At 40.1% G+C, this 27,579-nt stretch overlaps 1 protein-coding gene and 1 long non-coding RNA gene across 13 annotated transcripts in view; one reads left to right on the forward strand and one right to left on the reverse strand.

Moving 5' to 3' along the window:
- Window positions 1-105: 105 nt before the first annotated feature.
- dnm1a (dynamin 1a) overlaps window positions 106-27,579 on the reverse strand; it is a 33,805-nt gene continuing 6,331 nt past the window's right edge. Inside the window, exons 6-24 of one of the 7 annotated variants that reach the window (XM_077737370.1) lie at window positions 26,773-26,933; window positions 26,558-26,700; window positions 25,922-26,057; window positions 25,776-25,843; window positions 24,871-25,009; window positions 20,786-20,872; window positions 20,642-20,712; window positions 20,512-20,563; window positions 19,531-19,542; window positions 18,545-18,574; window positions 18,117-18,230; window positions 6,569-6,678; window positions 6,231-6,342; window positions 5,961-5,975; window positions 5,686-5,856; window positions 5,249-5,490; window positions 4,759-4,941; window positions 3,330-3,366; window positions 106-2,923 (exon numbers count right to left, since the gene is read on the reverse strand). In XM_077737370.1, coding sequence (XP_077593496.1) covers window positions 3,345-3,366; window positions 4,759-4,941; window positions 5,249-5,490; window positions 5,686-5,856; window positions 5,961-5,975; window positions 6,231-6,342; window positions 6,569-6,678; window positions 18,117-18,230; window positions 18,545-18,574; window positions 19,531-19,542; window positions 20,512-20,563; window positions 20,642-20,712; window positions 20,786-20,872; window positions 24,871-25,009; window positions 25,776-25,843; window positions 25,922-26,057; window positions 26,558-26,700; window positions 26,773-26,933 — 1,868 coding nt within the window. In that variant the 3' untranslated portion in view covers window positions 106-2,923; window positions 3,330-3,344. Of the gene's footprint in view, window positions 2,924-3,329; window positions 3,367-4,758; window positions 4,942-5,248; window positions 5,491-5,685; window positions 5,857-5,960; window positions 5,976-6,230; window positions 6,343-6,568; window positions 6,679-18,116; window positions 18,231-18,544; window positions 18,575-19,530; window positions 19,543-20,511; window positions 20,564-20,641; window positions 20,713-20,785; window positions 20,873-23,517; window positions 23,657-24,870; window positions 25,010-25,775; window positions 25,844-25,921; window positions 26,058-26,557; window positions 26,701-26,772; window positions 26,934-27,579 lie in introns of all 7 variants that reach the window. The other 6 variants (XM_077737369.1, XM_077737374.1, XM_077737368.1 and 3 more) reach the window with 6 other exon arrangements.
- Window positions 19,147-27,556, forward strand: LOC144210617 (uncharacterized). Of its 6 annotated transcripts, none has more exons than XR_013329418.1 (6): window positions 19,147-19,745; window positions 19,831-19,957; window positions 20,855-21,011; window positions 21,285-21,444; window positions 24,632-25,312; window positions 25,611-27,556. It is a non-coding gene; the product is annotated as an uncharacterized LOC144210617 (long non-coding RNA). The 6 variants fall into 6 exon arrangements; XR_013329419.1 differs by having other exon boundaries at window positions 19,148-19,745; window positions 24,632-25,191; XR_013329420.1 differs by lacking the exon at window positions 24,632-25,312 and having other exon boundaries at window positions 19,158-19,484; window positions 19,566-19,745; window positions 25,611-27,553.

A 27,579-nucleotide genomic window follows, 5' to 3' on the forward strand; every position in this document is an offset into this window, starting at 1 on the left:
TTTTTTTTGGAAACCGCGCATAAGAAATAGTACTTCTTTGGAATTGATCAATTTGTTTTATTTTTGCTAAATTAATTTAAAGAGCCCCAAAAAAGGAGACCAACATCTCAGTACACTGCAGTTTATTTCTATACATGAACAATGTCACAGCAGTCCTGCAGGGTGCGCTCATGGTTGCATCCACAGTAACAGTCACAGTACATTGCCCTGGATTGAGGGAGAAAACAACAACAACATCTCTCTGCTACACCACAGTATTCAACATCTCACCAAAATCCGTTTACATCAAAGATCAGGTTAAGCCTGAAAGTTAAATACAGATATACTCATTCATTTTCTTGTTTTTTTTTTCTTTCTAAAGTTGTCCAGATTCAGGGTCCCTGGGCCAAAATGGTAAACGGGTCACATATATTAATGGAGGGGGGTGTAGGGACCCTACTTTAAACAGTAAAATGCACAACACACGCAGTCTGTACATAACAACAGCAAAGATATGCTCTGTCATAGATTATTCACTATTTGTAAGTATTTTTTTTCTTCTCATTTCTTGAGTGATTCATGATATTTCGGTTTGAAGGACTCCCAAAAATACAACACAGCACAGAGATTAAACAGCAGAAAGGTGTACATTGAACGCATCGTCTCACTCACCCCCGTGACCACTGACAAAGAAAAAAAGCAGAAAAAACAAGGGCAGGTTATTTATTTTTAATTCGCATATTTCAAAGATAATGGGTTCTATGTAGGGGTACGGGCACAGAAACATGCTACAGTATTGCACTTTTTATTCATATCCCGCCTTGAGAAGGTAACAGTTTCATTTAAGGATTTTTTTAATGTCATTTTTTAACTTTTTCAGTGCCATTGACAATTATAGAGAACCAATAAAATGGTTATTTAAAATAATCTCTAGTTTAACAGGTCATTTGCAGTGGGAGGGTGGCAGCAAATTAATGTTTGTTCATCCCCTTCCAATGTTCCAAACTATGTGGTATTGGCATTGCCCAATACCATACAGGTAGGTAACAAAATTTGCCAAAAAAATGGTATTGGTGCAACAGTAGTTGTCAATGGCAGCCAATGAGTTAAAGTGTGTGAGGGCTGAAGGACTGCATTGCATAGCTTCTGTGCAGTGATGAAGAGATGGAAAATAAGAAGAGTGAAGTGGGGTGTCTTCCGGCACCCTTTTGTAAGCCTGCTGTTCAGAAAGAAAGAGTATGAGACGACCGTCATGCAAGGGAGATGTTACACCAAAGGACCCGGCAAGACTACAACAGGAAGAACTTGGTGAGTGTTTCGCTTTTTCTTTGGCTTTTTGAATATTTTTAAGCGTTAATTAATGGTCAGAGGAAAAGGACTGTAATTTCAGGACTATAAGGCGCACCTGACTCTAAGCCGCACCCTACAAATTGCAGAATAAAACTGTATTTTAACTTGCACTGCACTATGAACTGCAGGCTTCAGAACGGGAGGGAAAAGCATCTTTATAGTCGTTATAGTTAATAGTTAAGGATAATTAGGCCGTTTTCGTGGCAATGGGGGAAAGACAAGAACTTTACTGGATTTGCATATCATTTCAGTGGAGACAAAATTTTGGGGGGAATTGTCAAAATGAGAAAAGTCGAACTCTTGGCGACGCTCTGCCCTGTTGTTGCCATCCAAATGGTTTAAAAATTAGTTTCAGTGGAAACTGTCTGAGACTGTCTCCCATACCTCAGAACAGGAGCCAAAAGGTTACTTGCAGGAGTCAACTAACTACAACTTGCATTTTTATTCATCGGATCGTTTCCGTCTAAATGTGACGAGCACAATTAATGTATGGCTGTATCATGTTGGAAAAGGCTAGTAGGAAGACAACTAAAATGTATTTATCGGCTAATTGCAATGAGTACACAATGTGAGTTGTTTTTCTTTAAATTTCACAATACAGTGGTTAACTTGTGGTTATGCATGTATAACTGCTTTAATTACTGAATATGTATTTTTGTGTGTCATACAGGGCCATGCAGGAGGTAAGTGAAGGTTGTCCGTGTGCTATCTGGTACGCCAACACTTCCTTTCCTGTACACATGCAACTCGTTGGCCCTTTGAATTGAAAATCTAGGCAGCTACAGTGGTGCAAAATTTTTGCTACTCTATGAAATAGGGCATAGACAATTGTCCGTAAAAAAAACAAAAAATGCTTTTGACCTGCTAAAACAAAAAGGCCGTTCCAATGGCAGAAACGTTTCAAATTTCCTAAATCTTATTTGTCCTCGAGTTTTTTTTCCAATTCAGATAATTCAGTGGTCAATAAAATCCAGCCAGTTTTTGGGGGGAAAAAAATACAATTTCACCAAGATGTGACAAAAACTTCCCCATACATTACTTAGAATGGCACATAAAACAGTCACAAAACCATAAAAAAATACAAAACGTCCTTGACTTTCCCCCAAAAAAATCTGGTCGTAAGGGCCCCCAAAATTTATGGTTTTCTAAATAAAGATGACAGGCGATTATTTTGAGAGGTCAGGATTTTAAGTAAAACTCACACAAGACATTGACGTGCCATTTAGAAGCAACATTTAGAAGTATTACTACCAGATTTTTTATACTATATTTTTGCGCATGCAATCATGTAGGCAACCTGGTGTATTTCGTACCACTGTAGCGCGTGTACTTTGAAATTCAAGATGGCCAACGGGTTGCGTACGTAGAGGACGGCTAGCGCGGGCGTGACAAGGCGCACGAGCAGAGGTGTCGAGTGTTTGTACGATGGACAGGTGGCGCTATTTGAGAAGGCGGAGGTAAGAGCGGGAGGATGGAGTCGGCGCCGCAGAGGACAGGAAGGTGGCGCCGTCGCCCGATGAAGAAAGATGCAAGAAGGGGAGGAAGGAGGAGGAGATCGGAGGTCTAGTGTGTCGGAGAAGGTGGGGGTCTCCGACTGTTAGGGCACACACAAAGAGGGTCGGGGCACATACACAAATAGATATATATTTTTCTAAACTCTAGATGCCCAATCATCTGGCGTCCAATCTTCTTTGAATTGAATTGACTTTATCACTAGTATAGACTTATTAATACATTTGTCATGTTTTCAACAGGTAGGCAAAACACAAACAATGACACAAAACACCACTTCAACGCAGGCAAACGTTAAACTCTTTCGGGGGTTAAGACTGAAAATTCACGCAACGCACAATGTTTTTGTAATTGTGCATATGTGTGTGTGTGTATTCCATGCAGCACTCTGGAAAGAAAACTAAAAAATGAGTTGAAAATAAAAATGGAGAGGAAGAAAAAGAAAGGAGGGCTGCTGCAGTCTAAAATGGCAGACAGCGCCAACATACCGGAAAGGTTAGTCCTCACTGGTCTGTGATTGTGATTCTGTGGAAAGAAGTGTGGTTGTGTGGTGGTAAAACGAAAAAACTGGGCAGGACTCGATTTACAATAAAAAATGGAAAAAAATCGAAATAACTTCCTTAACAATGGTCGCCCTTGGATTTCATTAGTGCCATTTGTGAGTCAATTAGCAGCTTTGTAGGCCCTTAGTCCTAATTAATTGCATTTTCCCAGAAATATCAATTTAATTTTTTTCAATAAAGCTAAGTCTATGACCTAATAGATATATACAGAGGCGTGAATAGTTTTAACACATGAAATGATTGAAAAATGAACAGAAGAAGAGAAGGCAGTTGAATGAATCTGTGTATGTGTATGTGTGTGTATGTTTATATATATATATATATATATATATATATATATATATATATATATATATATATATATATATATATATATATATATATATATATATATATATATATATATATATATATATATATATATATATATATATATATATATATATATATATATATATATATATATATATATATATATATATATATATATATATATATATATATATATATATATATATATATATATATATATAAGAATTTTTATTAACACGAACAGTATTCTATTGTATATTAGTATCAAGATAGCTTTCGTTAAAATGAAATATATTTTGTATTTCCATCTTCAATGTGTGCAATTTTCCAAATTATGTATTATAAAAACTAAATAAATCACTATAAAGTCCCGCCCTTAGCTTTTTAAATTTCTCATCCATCAGTGTGGTCATGCATTGAACACAGAACTCTTCACTGCAATTGCTGCCCTTGACGGCAAAAGACTGGTGGTCCCTCAGCGATCGTTCACTGCCGACCCTTCCTCTTTCAAACGAATTGGATGTCTATTGCCGTCAACGGCAGCGAGTGAGTTAACACGAGAACACGGACGAAATGCTAGCAAGCGGGAGGACAGTTTAAAGACAAGGACATGATCTCCTAATAATTTTTTTGGTCTACATCATACCCAAAACTACACTTTCTGTTGTTATTTACCTTCTGTATGCCCATATCTCGGTGTCTTCACATCCCCCTTAGCAACAAAAATCCACACCAGTTTTTCTTAAACATTATTCCCGATGACGGATTTTCTCACGAGAACGTATTTGGAAGTCGTACAAAATTGCACGACGATAGCTCTGTATTATAGTTGGCTTGTTGACTATCGGCAATAGATCTAGTTCGAATGGATAGCATGTCTATTCGTAATAACTGAGTTCTCGTTTACAAATTATAGCAATCTTAAATGCTATAAAAAAAAGTTTAGGTGGGGAATCTGTTGTTATTTTTTGGGTTTTTTTTTTGCACGAGATCCAAATACATTCTTGAGAAGATAGTAAAAATATGATTGTTTTCATCTCACCTGGGAACGCTTGGGGGTGCGCGGTTGGGCCTGGAGGGCACGGTGGGTGGTGGCCCGCTGTAAGGGTCTGGAGAAGCTCCAGGACGGGATGGTACTGAGGGTCCCCCGGCAGGGGGAGGCCCACGAGAAACCGGGCGAGCTGGGGGAGCCCTGCGATTTGGAGTCGGACTGGTGGCTGGGGACCTGCAAGGAATGATAGTACCCAAAAAGACTGTTTAGCAGTGGTCATTTGTACTTGAATTTCCTATTAAACACAATGTAATTAATCCCGCACGATTAACTACGCTGAGTAATTTATAACTATTTCTAAATACGCACTCCATTGACTACAATGGTGTATTTATCATACGGCGTCAACAGAGAATAGCCAACTAGTGACAATGCCTGTACCCATTGGTTCAGAGCACATCTAGACATGTCTAAGGCTGCTATGGAGGGACAAAACTTTGCCAATTCGCATGGCTAACAAAATTTACATGCACGACCTCACCTTCCGCCAGTATTGGCCCGCTGGACCTGCAGCCACGAGTCGTCCACAGGTGGCGGCATAGCGGTGGTGACAGTAGTGGTGCTAATGTCACCGATAATGCTGAGCGCCTCTCGTAGAGCGTGGTACATCCGCAGCATTTCGTCACGGTGCTGCGCTTGTTCTTGTGACTCTTCCATCAGCGTGTTTTGATCGGCGCACGAGTACAATTGGGCCAGGAGCTCAGCGTTTATGAACTCTTTGCACTGAATAGAGCAACAGAACAATTGTGGAACACTTAATGATTGATTATTATCATCACAAACGTCACATTTTGGTTGGAGGACTGGCTGTGAATGCTCATCTTTATGTGCCAATGACAGCACTAGTCGTTCAATCCATTTGGACTGGGATGGGCAATGAACGAGGCTAAAATATTGTTGAAAACTATGAGAACTTACGTTATTAATCATGAGATGCATGATGGTCTTGGGCATCAGATCTCGGACCGTTTTGTTGACGATGGCCATGTAGGAGTCCACCAAGTTGCGGATGGTCTCCACCTGACGCTCCAGCTGGGGGTCCATGCTGTTCATGAAACTATCAGAACTGTTGTCGTCGGCCCCTTCGCCCTGAACAGACCATATGACCAACATCCTTTTAATATACCATACAATGGCATAGTGAAAAGAAACAAAGACAATGAAGAATTAAAGTGTTGAGCAGAAGGCCATACCTTTCCTTCCTTGTCCTTCAAGGTGTAACAGAAATGAAGAAAAGAGACGTTAAAAAGTAAATATTATTAAAAAAAAATACACAGTAACGTCACAATAGGGACTCTTTCAGTGCCATTGACGATAACAGACTTTCAATCTTGTGGTGTCCAATCATCCTCCTGCTATGAAATGAAATTAGATTGTCACGAGTAGACATCCAATCCATTTGAAATAGTGTTGTCAATGGCACCAAATTAATTAAGATGCAAATAGATGTGTTGGCGCATTACCGTGACACGTTCGGGGTACACTCCGGCTCGCAGGAAGGAGGCCTTCCATGCGTCAATGTCTTCCTGACTCTCACAGGCCAACTCTAGTTGACGGTAGTCTTTGTACACATTTCTGCATTTTACACATTGTAAACAACATCAATCTACTCTAATTGCAAAGATATGCAATGTGAACACAGCAGACATGATTAATTACAACCAGAATCGTATTAGTTTTCTCAAACTTTGTTAGGATAATTAAATTTTTTCCATCATTGGATTGGTTTCTTTTATGGCTGGTACATTTAAATCATAGTCTTTGAATTATTCAACATATGAGAAATAAAATGTAATAAAACCTTTGCTCGGTGTTGAAGAGGGCAAAAATGTGCTTGCTGGACATGAAGCCTTTCTCAACATCTCGCAGCCGCAAGTTGTCCACCTGCAGCATGTACTTCTTCTCCTTCTCCTACATGAGAAGAAAGACAGAGACAAAAGGTTGGCCTCGAGGAGCATAGAGTGAAATCACATTCAAATCAAATATAAACCAAGGGACCATGGCTCATACACATATTTTTGTTTATTTCCCTCATTTATTTCATGAGACACTAGTATTGGTCGCCAGCCAATTGCAGGGTACAATGCAATGAACAACCAATCAAGCATAGGGACAACTTGAACTGTTCAACCAGCCTCCCATGCATGTTTTTAGGATGTGGGAGAAAACCGGAGTACCCGGAGAAAGCCCACATAAGGTTGAAACTCATCAGGGATTGAACCCTGGAATCAGGACAAAGAGACGGACAAAAAGCACTTATGGAATTCATGGTAATAATAGAATTATACTTGCATGAAAGTTTTTTAGGGAAGGATCCTAAAGTTTACATTTTAAATTCAACAGCACAAGTGAGGAGGGGGGCAAGACTGAAGGGAAAGTTGTGCACTCAGGTTTGCGGTTTTGATTATGGCGGAGGGGAGTCGAATCGGCGCGGCCGACAAATGAGAAACACATACTGTACATGCCAAACAACCAAGGATGCATCCTTTTCAATGTGCATGTCGTCCATATATGCGTCCCATCAGGGAAGGTAAAAGTCCTCCTTTCCTCTTTTACCACATATGCACTTATTCACATTCCGTATCTTAAAACGAACAGAGTGTCTATCTAAAAATAAGTTGGGGTTGAACAAGTTTCTATAAACACACACATTGGTAGTCTGTAACTAAGCTTAAAGCCATCTGGACAGCTAACCGCAGTATGCCCTGCCCAAACATTATTCGTCTTCAAGGAAATGTGTGCAGCCAAATGGTCCTAACCTACAACTTTAATCTATAGTAATATAAATGTACTTTTTTTGTGTGTAAAACTCTTCTTTATTTTACCACTTTATTTTCATAGACCTGTTTTTTTCCCTCTTTTCTGGTACTAATACTGCAATGTAGCAAAGCATTCCCACAATCCAAAAAAAAGTGAAAGTGGCCCCAGGCTACAAAATGCAAATTTAAATCACCGGTAAACTTGGGAATTTCTCACTCCGTTTTGATTCTCTGGTTTCCCCGTCTCTTTCAGAGTGATTCATATATTTTCCTCTCCAGTGGCCATTAAACACAGATGGCAACGGTGCATTGGGAGGTGAACTGAGTCTCTTTGCATGCAAGAAGTCAAATGAGAACAAAAAGCCCTAAAAGGAAGCTATGAGGTAAATTTTATATATGCAATAATGTGGCAATTTGATGCCTATAACTGTCAATGCAAGTGAAAAATAATCCAAATGTATAAGGATATTCCAAGATATATATAGTATACTATATATATAGTGTTGAAACTGACACGTGCAATGTAGGCTGTATTTAAGCTTCTTGTGCGGGCCATATTCAATGGCATTTTCATCCTTTGCCAAGGGCCAATAGAAACTGGCCCGCGAGCTGTAGTTTGGACACACCTGGTCTATGAATTGAGGTCGAGTAAGAGATACGTGAAGGTTTGTGTCGACTTGTGGAACTTCTCCAAAACAAATTGTTTGAAAAGCCTTGAATTGAGTGTTTGACCATATGTGCACGTCTATGAATTTAAGCCAGAAAGTGTAGACTTTGACATATAAGAAGACCTCAGTAGTTCAGTTCCATAAGAATTTTCGTCTGCGGCAGTATTTGTTTGACAAAAAGCACGAGTACCTTTCTTCTGACTCATTTCACATGGTGAAATCCCACCTTCAAACAATTAAGGCCAATGAGGGAGTCATATTTGAGGGCGTTGAGAACACAGAGCTTCGCAATTCTGTTGTTTTTTTTTTCAAGTTACGCTTCCTTCTCAGGCAACCATCTGGAGGCTCACTAGCCTCCAATTGATGTGGTAATGGAGCTTGGTCTTGTAGCCACGTTGTGTCATCCTATGAATACGAGCTGTGGAGATGATTTTCGGCCGTCAGATTCCAGCCTTGGTGGAGATACCTGAGCTACAAAGGTGGGAGGACGGCGAGTAGCAGGCGAAAGACGATACCGATGGGACTCAGGGGGTGGACGCGTCTGGTAAACATCTCAGCCACCTTTAATGCTTCCTGTCTGCAGAGTAGCCATTGGATTCCGCTAGACATTACTAAATACCCTGTCCAATCTTGTGGCGTCCAATCATCCCTCTGTTGTGAATTTGAAATGAGTTCGTCACTCATAGATGTAGTCGATTTGAACTGGGAGGGCTAGTAGCGAACAAATATTGCAATTAATTAATATAATCTAACACCCAATGGTACAGTGGTTCATCCGCCTGACCTTGGTGCGGGCAGTCCGAGTTTGATTTTCATTTGTTGGCAGTGTGAGTGGTTGTCTGTCTATGTGTGCCCTACAGCTGACTGGTGACCAGTCGAGGGTGTAGTCTGTCTTTTGCCTGAAGACACTTGGGTTAGGCTCCCAGAAACCCCACAAGTTTAGAGGATGGGTGGTATAGAAGAAAAATTAATGAATAAATTAATCTATTTACTCACAATGAATTGGCTTCTATTCACAACAATAGACTCATTGCCATCGTTGCAAACGTTAAGGTACATTTTGACCTTCTCTTCAGAGCCCAACGATACAGTAATATAGCCACAGGCAAGCAGAATGACATAAACATTTGTTTTTTAGGCTCATTTGAAAGACAGCATCAGTGACTACCACTGTGACGATCATTGTAGTCACACTCAGGCGGTCTGTCACACATAAAAAAGGAGGAAAAAAAACATGCCCTGCAGTGTTTTGGGCTGTTGCGCCAGTGTCAAGTACTTTCCATGCTTTTGTTTGGTTAGTGAGTAATACTAGTGGGCTCATTTTAAAATGCCAGAGGAAGTTCACCACCATGAAAATTGCCCCAAAAACTATTCAAACTTAAATTCACATAAACAGTCTGAAACAGGGGCGTCCAAATGTTTTTCAGCAGAATGTGACCATAGACCTTTTGTGGACCACAGCAATGATATTTTCATCCTTTACTGGGGGCCAATTAAAACTACACACGGGCCGTCATTTGGACAACTCTAGTTTAAAACATATTTTTACAATTGAGCAGGGCAGCGGCCTTCTAGAAGCTTGATCGTGAAATCTTGGGGAACATGAGAGTGTGATAGAAATCCTAGTGACTGGAGTCGGGCATCAAAGAGGTGACGGAGAAGCCGCCCGGCATCTGGGAGCAATAACGCAGCTTCCAACCCATCATTAGCACAAAGACTGGGACCTGGGTGGCGGCCAGAGGCAATTTTCACAAGCCTCTTCTTCACAAACCCCTCCCTCCCTCCCTCCTTCCCTCCCGCCTGCCGCTCTAACCGACATTGCGATATCAAGTCCTGTGGTCCAGTGACATAAAAGGTACAAGCCGCATGGGCCAAGTTGGCATTTTTGACAGGCGTATCTATGAGGAAACTAAAACTCCGCTCTCGCTTACAAGGCGCATGGTCGTCGTTTCTGACTTTAATTTGAGTAAAACCACATGCTGCAGTTTTTAATCGGTGAGGCCAAGTGATATCGGTTCGTGGGGTTTTCCCGGGGGGTGCCGTGTTAAAAATATGCTGCCGCTATCTTTGCAAGGAGTGCAGGGGGCTTTTTAGCACATCTGATAACAACGCTTTTAGAATTTTTATAGAATGTGTCGGCCGTGAAAGCCATTGTTGCCCTTCTTAATGGGATTTATCAGAGACCAACATTAAGTTTTGAGTTTGATTTTTTATATTTTTTATTCTTTGCATCCTGGCTGATGCAAAACACACCAAACACATCTTAGTGTTTTTCTTAATATGCAGAATAAATCTTATTTTCGATTTTGCAGAATGGTTATATTATACTATGGTGTCGCAATGATACCTTTACTTTACATTAAAATGTCATCCCTATCGGGGAGTAGTAAGAAATATTAATCACCTGTAGTTCATCACTTCTACACGTCCAATCCACTTGAGGTGGGAGGGTGGCAGCGAATGCACGTTTGTTCATTTACTGCCACACCTCCCACTGAGTTATGACTTAATTTATGTGAATGCATTAACTTTGATGGAAATATTGCCCCTATCAACTTGGCAATGGCAGTCAATGAGTTGAGTCGTGTCTGACCAAGCCATGATGGCACCCGGGTGACACAATCCATTTCGGAAGCCAAATAATGTTATTGTGCGACATGATATGTCACAAAATATTAAGAAATTAAACAAATAACAAAAATGGTGTGAATGAATGTGGCATTGTTATTCCACAATCATTCAGTGAATTCAGGTCGGCAGCGAGGTAACGACTTCCTGTTTGGCAGTTCACTTAATAATGTGCGCTACGTTTAATTGTGCAGAAGGTCAACGCAGCAACCTTGGGGCTACTTTTATTTGTGAAAGGGGGGGGTACCGTCAGTTTAAAATTGACACATATGGGAGACGGATGTGCCCTTTTACTTATGAATAGTGTTGCAATGATACATTTTTTTGTTCCCAATTCCAATACCATTGTTTTGAAAAATAGATGTTACTATTCTCTTTTAATATTGAATTACTGCACACTCATTTGACTGTAAAGTCATTGCTATCATGGCTTGGTCAGTCTCATTTAAAAACTGATTTTTGGATTCATATATATCGTCTTAATTTGAATTTTAGCATGTAACACACATGGGCCGCACCAAATGATGTGGGTGGCTTTGACACTTTGTGTCTTGAATCATTTGTTTACCATTGGCGGCTCTAAATGTCCAATCCATTTGGGGAGGGATGACAGCGAATGAATAAATGTTCCACTAAATACTTATCCTAGCATAGTCAGCCACCATGCGGCATTCGCAATAGTACAAAATTCAGAAAGAGTGTTTACAGGAACTAAAGCAAATTTAGTCTCCCCATAACGGACATAATTGAGAGTAGAATCGAATTCCGTGGTTTCCGTTCCTTTCTATTTGGCTCTCTTTGCATTCAAGTCTGCCAGCCTTTGTTTTGTTGGAGCTTTCGTACCACTAAAAATGCTCTGGATTGGTTTCATAACTTACACAAGGAAAAATATCGAATAGTTATGTGACTCCTCAGCCGCATAAAACTTTCCACCCAAACGTTAACCCTTAATAGTGAACTCCTTTAAATTCTATGAATCAATTACTGTCTTTAATTGTGTCATAATTTGCCAGTCGCAGCTCAATTTGTTGTTGGACTAATTCAAATGTAGCAACTTTCTTTTAACAGGCTGTTAATGTCTAACAGGCACCGTTGGCACATTGGCATATGAAGCAGTTAAAAATCAGCCTGGTGAGTCTGCCTAGCAACAAGAGGTTTCTCATATCTAATGCAGTACCGGCCAATGTTGCTAACTTGAGACTTGCAACTTTCCATGCAACTGTATATAAAAATAAATGTAAAACTGAACTCCAAGACTAAGCGAGCACCCACTAATCACCACTTGCAGACACGATGACACATTGGAGTAACAATCTATCTGGTTTGTCCAAGTACTGGTTTTATTTTGGTCTACGCTCTGAGCTCCAAATCACTTCAACCTCCATTTTTCCCCCCGTACATTCCGTGCGACCATTTGTCGGCCTTTTCTTTTCCTCTCTCTCTCATTCCACATCCCTCCTTCCCTGACTTAACTGCTGACTGGCGTCTCCCGGGAGTGCGCCTGCTTTGATTTGAAGCTCAGGTCCCAGCTCAGAAAGTTAAAACAAACACACCAACTCAGCCGACACTTTTGTGCACCCGCACCCGCTCATGCACGCTCACCATACCCGGACGCTCACACCTGGAAACATTGATCACTCTGGTCTGCCAGTAATTTCTCATAATTAGAAAAATTAAAGAATTAAAAAGTCTGATCCTTTTGGACTGGCAGTTCTGTCATTCACTGCCAGCACTACGTGATCATTATATCTGGCTCACTCTAAGTTTATCACAAATGGAAGTGTTTTTTTAACCTTGCGTTGTCAGTGGCAGCCAATACGTTAAGAACAATTTAGATTCAAATTTGACAGACCTTTCCCACTTTCTCATGGAGCTACTTAGACTCGGCATTCCCACCAAATTCCCTCTTATGAAATTAAAGCCATTGCACTGCCATACATTGGCACGCCAACTAACTGTATGCGATCATTATCCATTCCAAAACAACAACTCAAAGACTTGCACGGTACTGTATGTGCACATGCATTTGTTCTGGTTTTGATTTATACGTGACCCCCTCGTCCCCCAAACTCCCCTTGCACCCCCTTCTCGGTGCACATGTGTGTAGCGAGAGTCTACATAAAGGCTTCTTTATTCAGCCCTGACAGCGAGAGGAAATCAGTTTTAGAAGCAAAAACAGAGGGAACGAGAGTGCGATGGAGACCACAGGGCCGCACATCTGGAGTTGTTACATGGCCTCCTCCTCCTCCCGCTCGCCAACAAAACGCAGACATTCCTGCCCGGGCCTCTGCTCTCATCTACACCTCCTCCCTCCATCCCTTCAGCACGCAAATCATCATCGATCACCCGCACATAGAGGAGCTAAGCTAAATTAGTAATGTGGTGATATACTATGGCACTGACTGTTGATTCCAAATGGGATAAACATTAGTTTGTCCTTTGGGAGCATCTCAAATCTCCATTTTTATAGCAATTTGCTCATTTATTGCAACCATACTTGGTATGCACCAAGCTTGTGAAGCACTTTCTGAGCATTATTTTGCCTTTGAGTAAGTATGCAGAAATTTGGTATTATTAGTGATTGTTTTGCAAAAAAATAGGGTACACAGCAGTATCTGTGCAACACTTTAAAACTTTAAAATTTTGACCAAAGATCGAATGGCTCTCGTTTCCTGTTCACCTTTGAACTTCCACTTTCTCCCTGGAAGCCTTCGAGGGCCAGGAGGGGGGGTGGCGATGGACCAAGGCAGGGGGAGGGACGGCGATTGAGACAAATCAGAGGAAGTAGAAAGCGACAGAATGGGGGAAAAGAAAGGGAGCTCCTCCTCTTTCTCTCTCCCTATCTTCTCTCCCTCTCTTGCTCGCCCTTTTTCCTCCTTCTGTCTCCAGGAGGGGAAACTTGTTGGTGGTTAGTCCTTTGCCACGTCAAGCCTCCAGCAAGGTGGACGCAATGGACAGCGTTTTCTTCATTTTCTCTTTTCATTTCATTTTATTAACTATTTTAACTCCCTGACATTGCTAGACGTCCAATCCATTTGAACCTGGAGGGATGGCAGCGAATAAACGAATGTTCATTCGCTGCCATCCCTCCAATAAAATGGGTCGGACGCCCAATCGCGTGAAACTCACCGGATTGGACTTCTACCATCCTACGTGGCATCGAAAGAGTTAAGAATCCAACCAAAGGTAAACTAATTCACAACAACGCTGATTGTTTTTTGTTTGCTTTTATATCCAGCGTGACAGAAATTGTTTCCTCTCCGCAGATGCCGCAATCGCCTCCGTCTCACCTGCTGGTGAGCGCCCATTTTTTTCCAGGAAAAACTTTCTACTTGCAAACTTATTTGTTTAAAAAAATATATATATGGACCCTTTAAGCCCGGCCCGCCCGCCCAGTGTTCAGACTACCTGTTCAGGAAGTAGTGGTTGTACAGTAGTCTGCACATTGGTTAGGCTGGCCTGGGGAATCGTCTCTTCAGGACCACACTTGACCCGGACTTGGGAAATGAAGAAGCATTTTAAGGTGTTTGGACCGTAATGCCAAATGTTTGATGGCAGGATTTTGCATCAAGCAAATATATAGCAAAAAGCATTGGGAGAATACATGAGTACAGAAATAGAGGAATAGTATTACATTAGAATAATTATGACTTGGACTACATTTATATATACTCAATGAATGTTGAGTTCATTTACCTTTATTGTTAAAAAATATGTTAGGTTTTTCCTTATTTTTAGCTGTATTTTTTATTGAATTTACTCTATTAAGTATGTTTTATTAGTACTATTTTTCAGTTCTTTATTTTTCCTTTTGTGACTATACTAAACTAAACAATTAATAGATAGTCAACACAAATATGTAGAAGAAAATATAGAAAATTTATTTGAAAAAGATTTCCCCCAAAAAAATCCTCTTAGTTTATTTTGTTTATTATATGTGTATGTATTTTCAATATATAAAAGTATATTTGTTTTTAACTATTATATATTATATAATTTTATGTACTTTTTATGATCTAAGATTTATTAACATCTTTATTGACTTTTAAATTTAGGATTTTCACATTTTTAAGCTATATATGTCAAATTCATTCTCTACATTTAGTGGTTATTTAATTGATTCTATTTCTATGCATTCATGTATTCCTCCAATGTTTCATCTATATTTGTTTAATGTAAATTCAGGAATCAAACAAAACCAGAGCATAGAAAGCATTGAAATAAAGACCCTTCCCTTTCTAAACTGTTATTTGGGGTTTTATTTATCATGTTATATTGATAGAATATAATGGTTTTTATTGTCATTATTTCATGAGATTGAATTGGATTGGCTTCTTCATGAAACAATGGGGTAAAATTAATATCAATTAAACAGCAGCAGTAGTTTTTACTTGATGTTTTGAAATGATTCAATTATATGAAACATGGCTATTCTAAAATTGAAAAACAATAGTATGGTGGGATTTTGTGTTATTTAATTTGACTTTCATTTACATGTTCAACATATCAAACTAATGTTTCAGGTTTTAACGGTTTTTTTTTAATATATAACAAGCCAAATGATTTGCTATCCTTTCTTTAAATGAGTAAAAAAAATAATTGTATTTTGTATTAACTTTCATTCATTCTTTGCAATCCCTCCCACTACAAATGATTGGACGCCAAGTGCCGTCTGTGGTAACCAATGACTTAAAAGTCCCCAACAGGTTCCAATAGAGTAAAAATAAAACAGTACACGGCAAGGAAAGACTCACCCATGCAGAATACAAATCAAAAAACCCAAAGCGACCGATTATGTCTCCACCTCAAATGACCACATTATGCGAGGAAAGCAGACAAAAATGAGCACACCAGCGCCCGCTCTATCATTGTCTTGTCTACAATTTTATTTTTACTACTCTTTGAATAGAAATGCCCCCAAAAGAGATCAACGACAACACCCTTGCCTCATTAAGAGGTGTGGCTTCAACGCGAAAACTTTGAGCTCCTTCTCAAAGACACAAAAACAATGCAAACATGATGTCCCGCCTCACCGGGGCAACTAAACCGCAAACCAGCAGGCCTGTTTCCATTTAAACCCAAGCACACACCAACCCTCACACAAACACATGCACACAAAAAAGTTTAACTCATTCACTGCTAGCCCAAGTCACCGAATATGTGTAATGTTATTTAGTAAAAGCAGGAAATTGATATTAAAGACCATCGCTCGATCGCTTTTAGCCCCTCCCAGTTAAAATGGATTGGATGTCTATTGCCGTTAATGGCAACCAATGAGTTAACCTGAGTACGCTAAGAATAAAAAATCCTCTCGTGTCAGACAAATGAATAACGCGTGCTGGTAGTCCATAAAACACACGTGGTTGTTTTATGCACATTTTATTATCTATTCTGTACTTTTTACATCTCTTTCTGATTCAAAGAATTGGCATGTCCTGTGGTAATATGGACCAGAAGGTTCTTAATCACCCCACGCACGCAATTTCTGACAACATCCAATCCAACTGTGTTTCGGTTAGTATGAGTTGCCAAAGCTGGGTTAAGCAACTGAACGTGGAAAATATAGTTTTGGGTCATTCCAAATGTGCGCGCCTCTAGTGGGTTGGGTTAAATGTGTTTTCATGGACTAAATCAATGATAGAACCTTGTCTTGAATATTCAAAAGTAAATCATCAAAACTCATATGGACGCAAAACCATTGAAATTGTGCAAGAAAAATAATTTATGTGATGGTTTACCCCGCCATAGTTGAAACCGATAACTTTTCAGGGGGGCACCTTAGCAAAAAAACTAAATAAAAAAAGCCTGCCTTCTGCTATATGACTTCCAGTTAGTGATTCTGGCTTTCTGGCCAACAGTGTCATGTTACAACATATAACAAAACATACTGAGTTTTAAAAGAAATACCAATAGTGTGTTTGCGCTTTTTTTTTAATCTTACAAAAAAAAGGACTATGCGTTGTACCTCAGTGAACTCCAATCTATTGAATTCTGCAAAGTGAATGAACAGTAGGACATTAAAAAGTAGTTGCATCCGAACCTGAACCATCCAAGAGAACCATTTCTCTTACATTTTTCCAGAAGCTGTATTTTTTCCACGTCGCACTCCAAAAGTTCATTCCAGATCCTCTTAGTGGCTTTCTTTTTTTCAAGTCAAGTACAGCGGCTTTTGCCCGAGCCAAAACATTTTGTTACTTAGCGGACTGGTCAAAGAAAGGTCCCATGATGCTTTTTGGAACTCGCCAAAACAGTCTGACTGTCTCTAGGAAGTAGCCTCAGCCATTCCACTCATACGTGAGTTTGTGTGACCGTGCATGTGTCGGGACCCCCCAATGTGTCAGCCGTCGAAAGCTGGCACCCATATGTGCATACCAGAGCCGTCCTAACTCAGGCTCCCCTGCTTCTAATAAACATACTTCATTTCAAAGCGCGGCGTGAGCAGACAGATCGCGTAGGACGTGCGGGTGGGAGGTTCTGCCTTTTGTTAGCCGTTTAACGTATGCGTAACTAGGACCATGTGACATGTAAGAAGGGGTGGTGGGGTGTAAGGTTGAAGTGAACACGTTGCTTTTTACCATACTTGCATGTTTATTTGACATGGAGGGAGTAGGGCGACCTGGCGTGTGGCGCAAGGCCGAAGGAAGCAGTATTTCAAGATCAGACCATTAGGAGAAAAATGGCTAGTGTAAATCCAAATGTTTTGTTGTCATGTCTATAGCTGCCATTGATGACAATTAGACGTTCAATCTATTTTAACTAGGTGTCTGTTCAAATGGATTGTACGTCTACTAGGGAGAACCCCATTTGAATTTACGGCAGAAGGATGAGTGGAAGCCACACGATTGGATGGGATTTTGGGGTCCCGAGATTAAGGTCACAGAGGTTTCTGAGAAAGGCATTATATCAAATTTACAGGATGTTTTTGCAATGTGAATATTTTGGGGGTGGAAAGGTCAAAGGCCACAGAAGTTTCTTTGCCCGTCTAAATGTTTTTTTTTTCAAGATAATTCAAGGTAAAAGGATTGTTGTATACTCTCCAGAATATGTTTAAAATATATAAGGAAAGAAGTGTTCAAATTTGGGGTAATGGGGTCAAATGTCAAAGAAAAGGAATTTCCTGATGAATTAGCCTATTTTACTCAAATTTGCAGAGTAGTTGCTGTTTAGAGAATAGGAAGGGTCAAAGAGGTCAGAAATAGGGCCATGCTTTGATTTAGTAATGTTTTTGTCATTTTGTTTGTAATGTTCTTCAGATTTTTTCCCTCCAAGTGTGTGAAAGCATGCAACAGCTCACCTCATCATCCTTGTACCAGGACAGCGACTCTGCAGTGAGGACAAACCAGTATTCCTTGGCTCCGCCCTTCATGATGCCAATGTTGTTGATGGTCAGCCAGCCCTTTCGGATCACCTGTCCAAGGCACAGACAGGACGTGGAACATGATTACTAAATTGAACTGGTAAGCCACTCACCGACATGACGATAAACACAAAAAAAAGCTGTATCCAAAATTCTGCCTTTATCGAGATAATAACACTCAAATGATTCTCTGTATTTTAAATCTGAGGATGATTATCTTTGGAAATGCAGAACTTTTTATGCAACTCCTAGGGACCAAACAAATCGTCCCACAAGGGTATCTATTGATGTACTACATATGGTGAACAACAATAGTAGCTGCCTCTATTCAAAACACACAGCACGTGACGTGTGACTTGATTTACCTTGAACCGATCGCTAATTCCTCTCTCCGGCTGGGTGCGAACGAGGAGAGAATGTTATAACTCAGAGCCAAAAGGGGCTCTTTGTAAAAGATGCCATGTATACATATAGATTTAGCCGTGTGCATCGTTGGTGAAAAGCTCGCATGTCGTAGCGGAATGCTGGGATAGAAAGCGTTTGCGGGAGGGGTATACTCATCCAAATGCTTTTTACACACCATGCAATCAGATGCAGGAGTGGATTTCCATTCTTTACGTGAAAAAAAAAAACGATCAACGGAAACCCCATAATCTCAACACCAGTTCCACTGTGGTTTTTACAAAAAAAGCACATTTCCTACCGCTAGACAATTTGAAGTGTTTATTTTCACATTTGAGGGGTCCATAAGACAAATGATTTCCCGTGTAGTAAACATTCAGGAGAGGAGCCTATTGGAAAATCAACTAAAGATAGGAAAAACGAAGTATTTCGGGCCTCGAGGGCCAACTACGTCCACGTGTAAACAGGAAGCACAGATCACCGCATTGTTTACTACACTTCTAACCTTTGCCCCTCCCACACCCCAAACTGTGCAGTTGTTATGACGACAGTCAAACACCCGATGATGGGGTGAAAGAAACTGAGTTTTGAACAAGGGGAGGGCGGTAGTTCTATGTGTCTGCCATTAGTGGCACTAGACGTCCAATCCATTTCAAGTTGGAGGAATGGCAGCAATGTTAATTTGCTGCCTCTTCAAATGGATTGGACGTCTACTACTAGCGATAAATACACTGCTGGGAGGGTGCATCTTGGACAGAGGAAGAAGAAATAGTGCTAATCAGACAAACTGTACGAATACGAAGGGTACAAGGAAGCAGCCGAAGGTTTTCCACCACAGCCACCAGCCCGACTACTGGGATGGGGAGCTTATTTTGCGCACGCAATGGCGGAATGAAGCACAACGTACAGTCGATTGATTTTGAGATGGACGTGCAGAGTGGCTACTCACCATGATCTCATCCTGATTCCGCACATATGCCACAGGTAGAAGTGGAGAGGCAACACACAAGGAGGAAACACATAAAAGAAGACGGAAGAAAATTGGAGAGCTCAATAAAGGAGAGAGACTATAAAGATAGAGAATCCACGAAGATGATGTCATAAAAGATAGGAAGTCAAAAGTAAGTCGGATGCAAGTCAAGGAAAAGCAGCATGTTTGTGCACGTGAGCTTTGTAAATAAATTATATTGTATTTACTTTTTTAAAATTTATTTGTGAATAATAACCATTTTCCTCTGTGATTGGCTAGCCACTGATTCTGGGTGTCGCCCGCCTGGTGCCAAGAGTTGGTTGGCATAAGCTCCAGCACTCCCTGCGACCCTTGTGAGAATAAGCGGTTCAGATGATGAACGAATGAAGGGATGAACCATTTTCCGGTAAGGCTCATGTCAAAAAATGTCTTATCATGCTTACATACAATTGATACGATATTCACGTTGAGTTGGGGTTTAAATGATCCTCATTGTGGGGCTACTAAAAGTTGTGTCATGTTTAGGGGTGGGATTTTAACCCACAAACTGCATTTAATTAATTACAAAAGATTTAAGGAGTTAAATATCTAATGCATTTAAGTAACGTATCAAAGCCACACTGGGCTATAAACAACAAGGTAGAAAAAAGTACCCTTATTTTGTCATTTTAGATGGCCTAAATCTTAAGTCAGTATGCTATAGTTCTTGAATTAAATTTAATTTTTCAAAGAAATTGTTTTCCCAATTTAATTGAAAAAGCCACTTTACAAATGCATTCATTCATCTTCCGTACTGCACTTCCTCGTCAGGGTGGCAGGGGTTGCTGGAGCCTATCCCAGCTGACATCTGGCAAAAGACACCCGAGACTGGTCGCCAGAGATTTTTTTTGCACAATGTCCTCAAACCTCGCGAAGGAGATAAGCTTGCACCAATGCAAACAGCCTTATGGGCATTATTACCTGATTTCCAGTGGCCTTCTTCTTGTTAATTTGATTGATCCTCTGTTGAGCACTGCATGGACCAAACGCATTAGCAAACTATGTAAAAGAAGCTAAATTCATCGCTAAATATGGCAATATATTGACTCACTTGGCAAAGCCGATAAAGTCCTCATGGTTGGTGTTCATGTAGGACAACTCAATGTCGATCAGGAGGAGCACCTGAACAACGAGGACAACATTTAGAAAAATAAAAAAATTAAAAAATGGAACTCATGTTGTTGTCGTTCATTACCTGGCTTTTAGTGCGGTTTTCCCGATCTCTGATGTACTGAGTGACAATTCTCTCCATCTCTTCCCTCAGCATCGGGTACTGGGCCAGCTGCAAGCACACGGCAGAGTGGGTCGCATGCACGTGTTCCAACCACAAACACACGCCTCTCACTGAACCACAACACAGTTTAACTAAAAAACACCAAAGAAAACACAAGAGTCCTGGGCTAAGAAAGTCACGGCAAATGGTGAGCACTTTTTGTTTGGGTTCATTCAATTGGAAAAAAAAATTAATCGTTATAACAAAAGCCAATAGTGCAAAGTCTTATACACTGCCACACAACAATGTTCCTGGCAGAGGAGTGTCTCTTTCCCAGCACACTGAGGGGCTTTTTCCATGAGCTCATGAAAAGCCACACACACACACACATACGCACAAGAGTACACAACGACACACACACTGGCACACCCTTAATCAAATGGGGAAATATGACCGTTTATTTTTTGCTTTTTAATTACAGGTCACAATGCATCTTCAAGGAGAGACGGTGCAATTTTGCACCTCCCAAGTTGTGGATTCCTCCTTTCGTCATCACACCAGATTTTATGGAGAAAAAAGAAGACACTCACGAGCTGTGGTCTAATTCAGGGTCTTCCCGGGAAGAATCCACTTCCTCCCAGGTAGCCATTTCCGACAGCCTGAGACGGGTTTCATATTTGTCCTGGGCCAAATTGTCATACTTGTCAGGTACCATATTTTCTTTACTATAAGGTGCACTGGATTTAAAGATGCAGTAGTAGTAGTAGTAGTAATAGAAGATGAATGTTACATATCCAATAGATGAAGCTGCAGTAGTAGTAATAGCATTAGTGGTTAAGTTGTGTTAAACATCAACTGGATATATATATATATATATATATATATATATATATATATATATATATATATATATATATATATATATATATATATATATATATATATATATATATATATATATATATATATATATATATATATATATATATATATATATATATATATATATATATACATATATATATATATACACATTGAATTGACTGAAGTCGTTAACTTGTGCCTTATAGTGTGGAAAATACGGTAATCTCACAAACAGTGTGTCCTTACAAAATTTAGTGAGTGCCTTTTTTTTTAATAGAGGTGGGAGGATAACTTAGTGAGCTAAAATAGTTTTTAGCTTATTTCCAGTTCTTGCAGTTCATGAAGATGCATTGCAAGGGCGATAGAGGCAATATGATTTGTGTCGCTTGAAGTGCAGATAAATGCTTCGTTGCAGGCAAGACTGCATGCAGAGATGCAAAACGTTCAACGCAAAAGGAGCATAGAGGCGACTGAGGGAAGGAAGGGAAAGAGGACGACTTCAAACTGACCCCTTTGTGGATTTTCCCTAGCACGTGTACATATAATAAGACAGTAGTCTATCTTTAAACATGGTAAATCTGGGCTAGTGAAAAATCAAGATAACGGCGTGAGAGAGAGAAGGGAGAAATCCAAAGGAGGTCGCGCTCTGGGTAGGACGGGACCACAGGATGGAAGTGATAGAAATGAAAAGAGGTCGAAACAAACGGAAAAAGCATGAAAGTGGAAGGGCATCAGTTAGTCAATGAGTAGAGCTACACAATCAATCACGCCACAATAAGATACTCAAAAAGACTGACAAAGACAAGGTGGGGCTGATAACGCGATTTGTTGGCAGGGTGAGGGTCAGATATGAAATAAAATAGCCTAACATGCAGATTAAGTTGAAATAAAGGTGCTAGATTATTAAAAGTAGGCCAACAATTGCGAATAAAACAAAGGTCAGTCAAACAAGGGTGTGTTAAATGGTCACACGGGTAAAGTCGTGAGTAAGAGAAGACCGATTATGGCTGGCATGTGTATCATAATATCATGAAATCTAATATAAAATAATACATGTAAGTTAAGTCATTATTTAACACAGATAATTATTGTAATTGCACATTAACTCATAGATTAATATTTTATGAATACAATGATTTTATTTTAATGACAAGTGTGGTCAATTTAACTTTTAAATTCATTAAATTTATCGAAATTAATCTAATAATTATTCTTAGCTGCACATTAAACATTGAATGATCGCTAGTTTGACACTAGTATCCAGTTGGTTTGCTGCTATGGCACTCACATCAATTGGATTAGACATCCATCGCCGTCAATGTCAATTAATGATATAATAAAATAATATTATTCATTTCAAATAATTGTGCTCATTACTACTTACTCTTATAATACAGTGCTACCTCTATTCACAAAATTGTAAAGGCATATTGTACATTGAATCAGCATAATTTGTTCCATGATCTTTAAAAATAAAAAATGAGTTAAGTATTTTAATGTAATATAATGAAGCCTAAAGTAGTGTACTATAATGCCACAAAACATAACATAATGCACTGTAATGCAACGGAGTGAGTTTTACATTATATACCCCTTTTTGACTGTATTCTAACCTGTTGTGCTCAACTCTTTTACTGCCATAGACGATGATAAACGTCCAATTACGTGACGTCATATCTGCGAAGAGTTTATAATTAGCAAACGTCCAATCCAATTTGACGACTATCGCCGTCAGTGGCAAGCAAAGAGTTCAAGAAATTAATCGTAGCAAAATAAAAGCCCAGCCATCGGTCTGCCCCTATCTGCACACTTTACCGAGAGATAACAAAAAGGTTTTCTTTTATTTTTACCTTTTGACTACACTTTTGAATGGTGAAGATGAGCTCGCTTAGAACCATGTCTATACACTTCAGTGTGGGCCCCTTCAGTTTTTGGATCTGCTTTTTCACTATTGCCTCAAAGGCCAGGTCAGGGGTGAACAGACCCGTCCTGTAGGGATAGGGAGGCGGCACGGGAGACAACATCGAAAGAAAAGAAAAGTTTTCCAAAAGCCGGGAAAGGAATGGAGAAGCAAAAGAAGAAGGGCCACGCATTTCGGATGGAAAAGACGAAGAGGGATGGGTGGGAAGATAAAACAGCGCAGAAGAAAATGCGAGTGAGACTTTTTTTTTTCTCTGCGGGACGAGACGGTAGAAAACGCGAGACCGCAGCCGTGCGAGGCGCCACTTCCTGAACCTTCTCCCTTTTCCACGCGCCGCATCCCAAAAATAACACACGGCATCCCGATGGAGGCCTTCGGTTCGGAATTTGAAGTCACAGTCAAGTTGAAATTTGGTCACGCGTGTTAAAAAAAAAACAACTAAAAACGTGAGATTCTCATATTGCAGGTGCACGGCTGCGCTCTCTCGCACACAAATATGAACGCTGAGATCATTCAACATGGCTGCCAGTTAACTCTTTCAGTGCCATTAAATAAGATGTCATCCAATCATGTGGCTCTTAAAAAAAATTAAATGAGTTCATCACTAGATTTCTATAGGAGTCGTCAGAATCAACATTTGTTGTAAGATTACCAATGAGCCGTGCTGTATCTATGCAAAGTTTAGATTAGTAATATTACTACTTTGTTCTCATAATATCATAACAAATTTATTCTAATGAGCCATTTTTATAAAAATATAAATACTCCATCATACATACTTATTAGGGTCCGAAATATATAATCTTGAAAACGCAAAAAAAATAACAATTTAGATGAACTAACTCTTGTATAGTAAAATAAGAAAGTGAACCTTAATTCAACATACTAATAACATGTTGTTCCTCTTGTTGGCTCCAACTATGATGACAGAGAAACATTGCCGGCCACATTTGTTGTTGTTAGTTCTATAATATGAGTTTTGAACTTGGCAGCCAATGCATTTACAGGAACTCAGCCTCCACACTTTCTTCTATCTCCACCAGTACAAAGTCTGCCCAACAAAACGTAACCCCAGAAGAAAAGGCAGGTGTGCAACGGCCCGCCCCGGTCCCCACCCCGTCCAAAAACAAAACAAAGGAGGCCGGAGCGAGCCGCCAGTCGACGGGAGAAAAGGTACAGTGAGTGATTGAGTGAGTGAGAGTGGCGGGTCTTTGCGGACGAGGGATTTGAGAAACACACAAGATACAAAATTGCGAGCCACCATTTACTTGACTGGTTTTACCTTTTTGGTACACTGTCTAACTGTATTGACTAGCTCAGACATGACCATATCCACACATTTGGTGCAAGGCTCTTTAATCTTCCCAATCTGCCTTTTCACAATGGTCTCAAAGGCCATGTCCGGGGTGAAGAGGCCAGTTCTGTTCGTCAGAACCGCCCGAGCAGACGAGAAACAAAAGGTTGGATGAGAGAGAAAAGGATTAATTGTGAAGAGAAGAAAGTTCACCCGGACCAAAGATAAACAAAGACAAAGGACGACTTGCGGCACTCTTCTCACGTACTGAAGACAAATTGGGATTTACGGTCATGATGCTGAAGGACGGTACACTTCATACACACGGGACACAAACCAGACAGAAGTACACACCTTCACTTATCTAACACGCCCACACTGTTGTGCTGCTAGAAGAGGTCACCTCCGTGACAACAATTCGGGTAGAATGGTATGCCCACTTCTTAGCATATTGGTCATACACTTTCACTAAAAGTTGTAATGTGTCAGGATTTTTAAAAAGCGAAACTTAAACATTCTTCATTAAGTTCTTATTTAGGATATTTCTAACTATTGTATTGATATTTATGGCTGCTATTTGTACAATGATGAGACTAACATGTCATTAACAACTGAAATATACCCGAAACCTTATTTTGAATGGTCTGTGTGCAAACAAAATGGTGAGCGAGGTGATTTCATGTGATGATTTAACTTAGCTTTGCATCTTTCCTTTCTATTCTTTTCAGTCTTTTTTGCTGCCACCCTCCTACTTCAAACGGCTTGGACGTCGACTAGTGATAAACTCATTGACGTTTGTCACATTGATGTAACGGAGGTGACTAAGCTAAGTCAGGAAAAAGATGGTGAGGGAGGTGTTCATGACGTGAAAGTGAGTGCAAGGACGAACGTGCCTGATGCCGTGGATGTTCTTGATGGCGTAGCTGATCTCCTTGCGGAGCTCCTTTTCGTCAAATTCCATCTGAGGCGGAGGACACATTTGGTCAGCTCGGTTTCATTATGTTTGAGAATTGGTGACAAGAAAATAATCAAGATTTACCTTGACCAGCTCAAAGGGGAAACGCTCATGGAAGATGCGGTTGATCTTGGCGCCGCCGGACAACTCAGCTGTGTCGATCTGGTCCCCGGATCCTTCGATGCACTTCTCAAAGTCCACCGAGAATTGCTGCACCATCCTGAATGTCGAGAATACGGTGAGGAGAAAATTTGATACTATACAATAGTTGTTGCTGGAAACAAGTCTATCAACATTGTTTATTTTGAATGTAAATTTAAGCATTTGAGAAAAAAAGACTTTTATTCCAGAGCGAGTTATAGTCCAGAAATGATGGTCAAATTTCCAAGTATTCAAATGCTAAGTGTCATCTGTTTTGGTCCAATTTGCCTAATTCACACATCAAATAATTCACAAAATCACAAAAGTTATTAGCCAATTCTGCCAAAAGTACAGTTTGTCCAAAAATGGTGCATAAAGACCTACAAAAACATTATTTTCTTTAACAAACAAAATAAAAAAGAAATGACCCTGACCTGAAAAATGCCCCAAATCAAGTGTGGGTTTTTTTTAAAGCAGAAGCGCAAAAGATCCCCACACAATTTCTGCAGAAATGGAATTTTCTAGTCCTAAACGTTATTCCACACTGACTGCCAAAGGTCAGAGATGGTAATAACTCACTGGAGCAAAGCTTTAGTCTTCCGAGACGGATCGTCAGGCCTGAAGTTTTTGTACTCCTCCACTTCCTTCTCGATGGAAAGGAGCTGGCTTTGGAGCTTGGCCCGGAGAGCCGGCAGCGTGTCCCTGATGTGGTTGGTGAGTTGCTGAGCAGTTTAAAAGTCGCCATTAGACAGCAACTTTGAAGTTGATTTCAAATCACCTGCTTCTACACCCACCTGGTTTAGGACTTTCTGCAAATACGCTGTACCCATGCGCTCCGCCAGGTGCCTGTAGGCTGGATGGGAGAGGAAAAATTTCCTCTCAGCGCCCAGGGCGGCTCCGATGTCTTTCTTTCCATCGATGTCCTTTTGGCTCCGATTCACCACGCCAATGTAGCCTTAAACAAAAAGTACAAATACGTCCAAATACATTTGGGACTGGAAAGGCCGGGGGTAGACATTGAAATAGCACAGGCTATGGAAAATATTAAATGTGTGGGTTCAAACCAAAGTGCAAGCGGAAAAGAAAAGTACAACCTCAGCAAAATGCTAGACCGCTATTTTATTACCCTGCCCACCCCCCTTATTTTCCCCCCTTCATCAAATTACTTTTGAGTGTCGCTGCTAGACAGTATGGCCTAAAAATAAGATGTTCAATTGTTTTCACTCAAATTTAATTTCTATATAATTTCCTCCTCACGTTCTTACAGAGACAGTGACAGTTTAACCCTTTATAAGGCTCTTGTGGATATTAATGGTCAACATTGATGTGCAATGTTCATCATTTCAATTCATTAAATGGACGTCTAATGCTGTCAATAGCCCTGAAAACTTAGCGAGTTCTCTTGGTTTAAATGAATTTGATGCTGATCGGTGTCTATGTCAGACAATGAGTTATAAGCTATGGGAAAAAAATTGCTGAAGGCCTTAGACTTTTTGTGCTGAACTGCCTTGCTGCCACAAGAAGGCACTAGTGGATAAAAAAAGTCTTGAAATTGTGTCTCTGTAAGAACATGTGTGTGTGTGTGTGTGTGCGTGTATGTG

Source organism: Stigmatopora nigra, chromosome 17 (genome assembly GCF_051989575.1).
Source record: "Stigmatopora nigra isolate UIUO_SnigA chromosome 17, RoL_Snig_1.1, whole genome shotgun sequence".
Lineage (NCBI taxonomy): Eukaryota > Metazoa > Chordata > Actinopteri > Syngnathiformes > Syngnathidae > Stigmatopora > Stigmatopora nigra.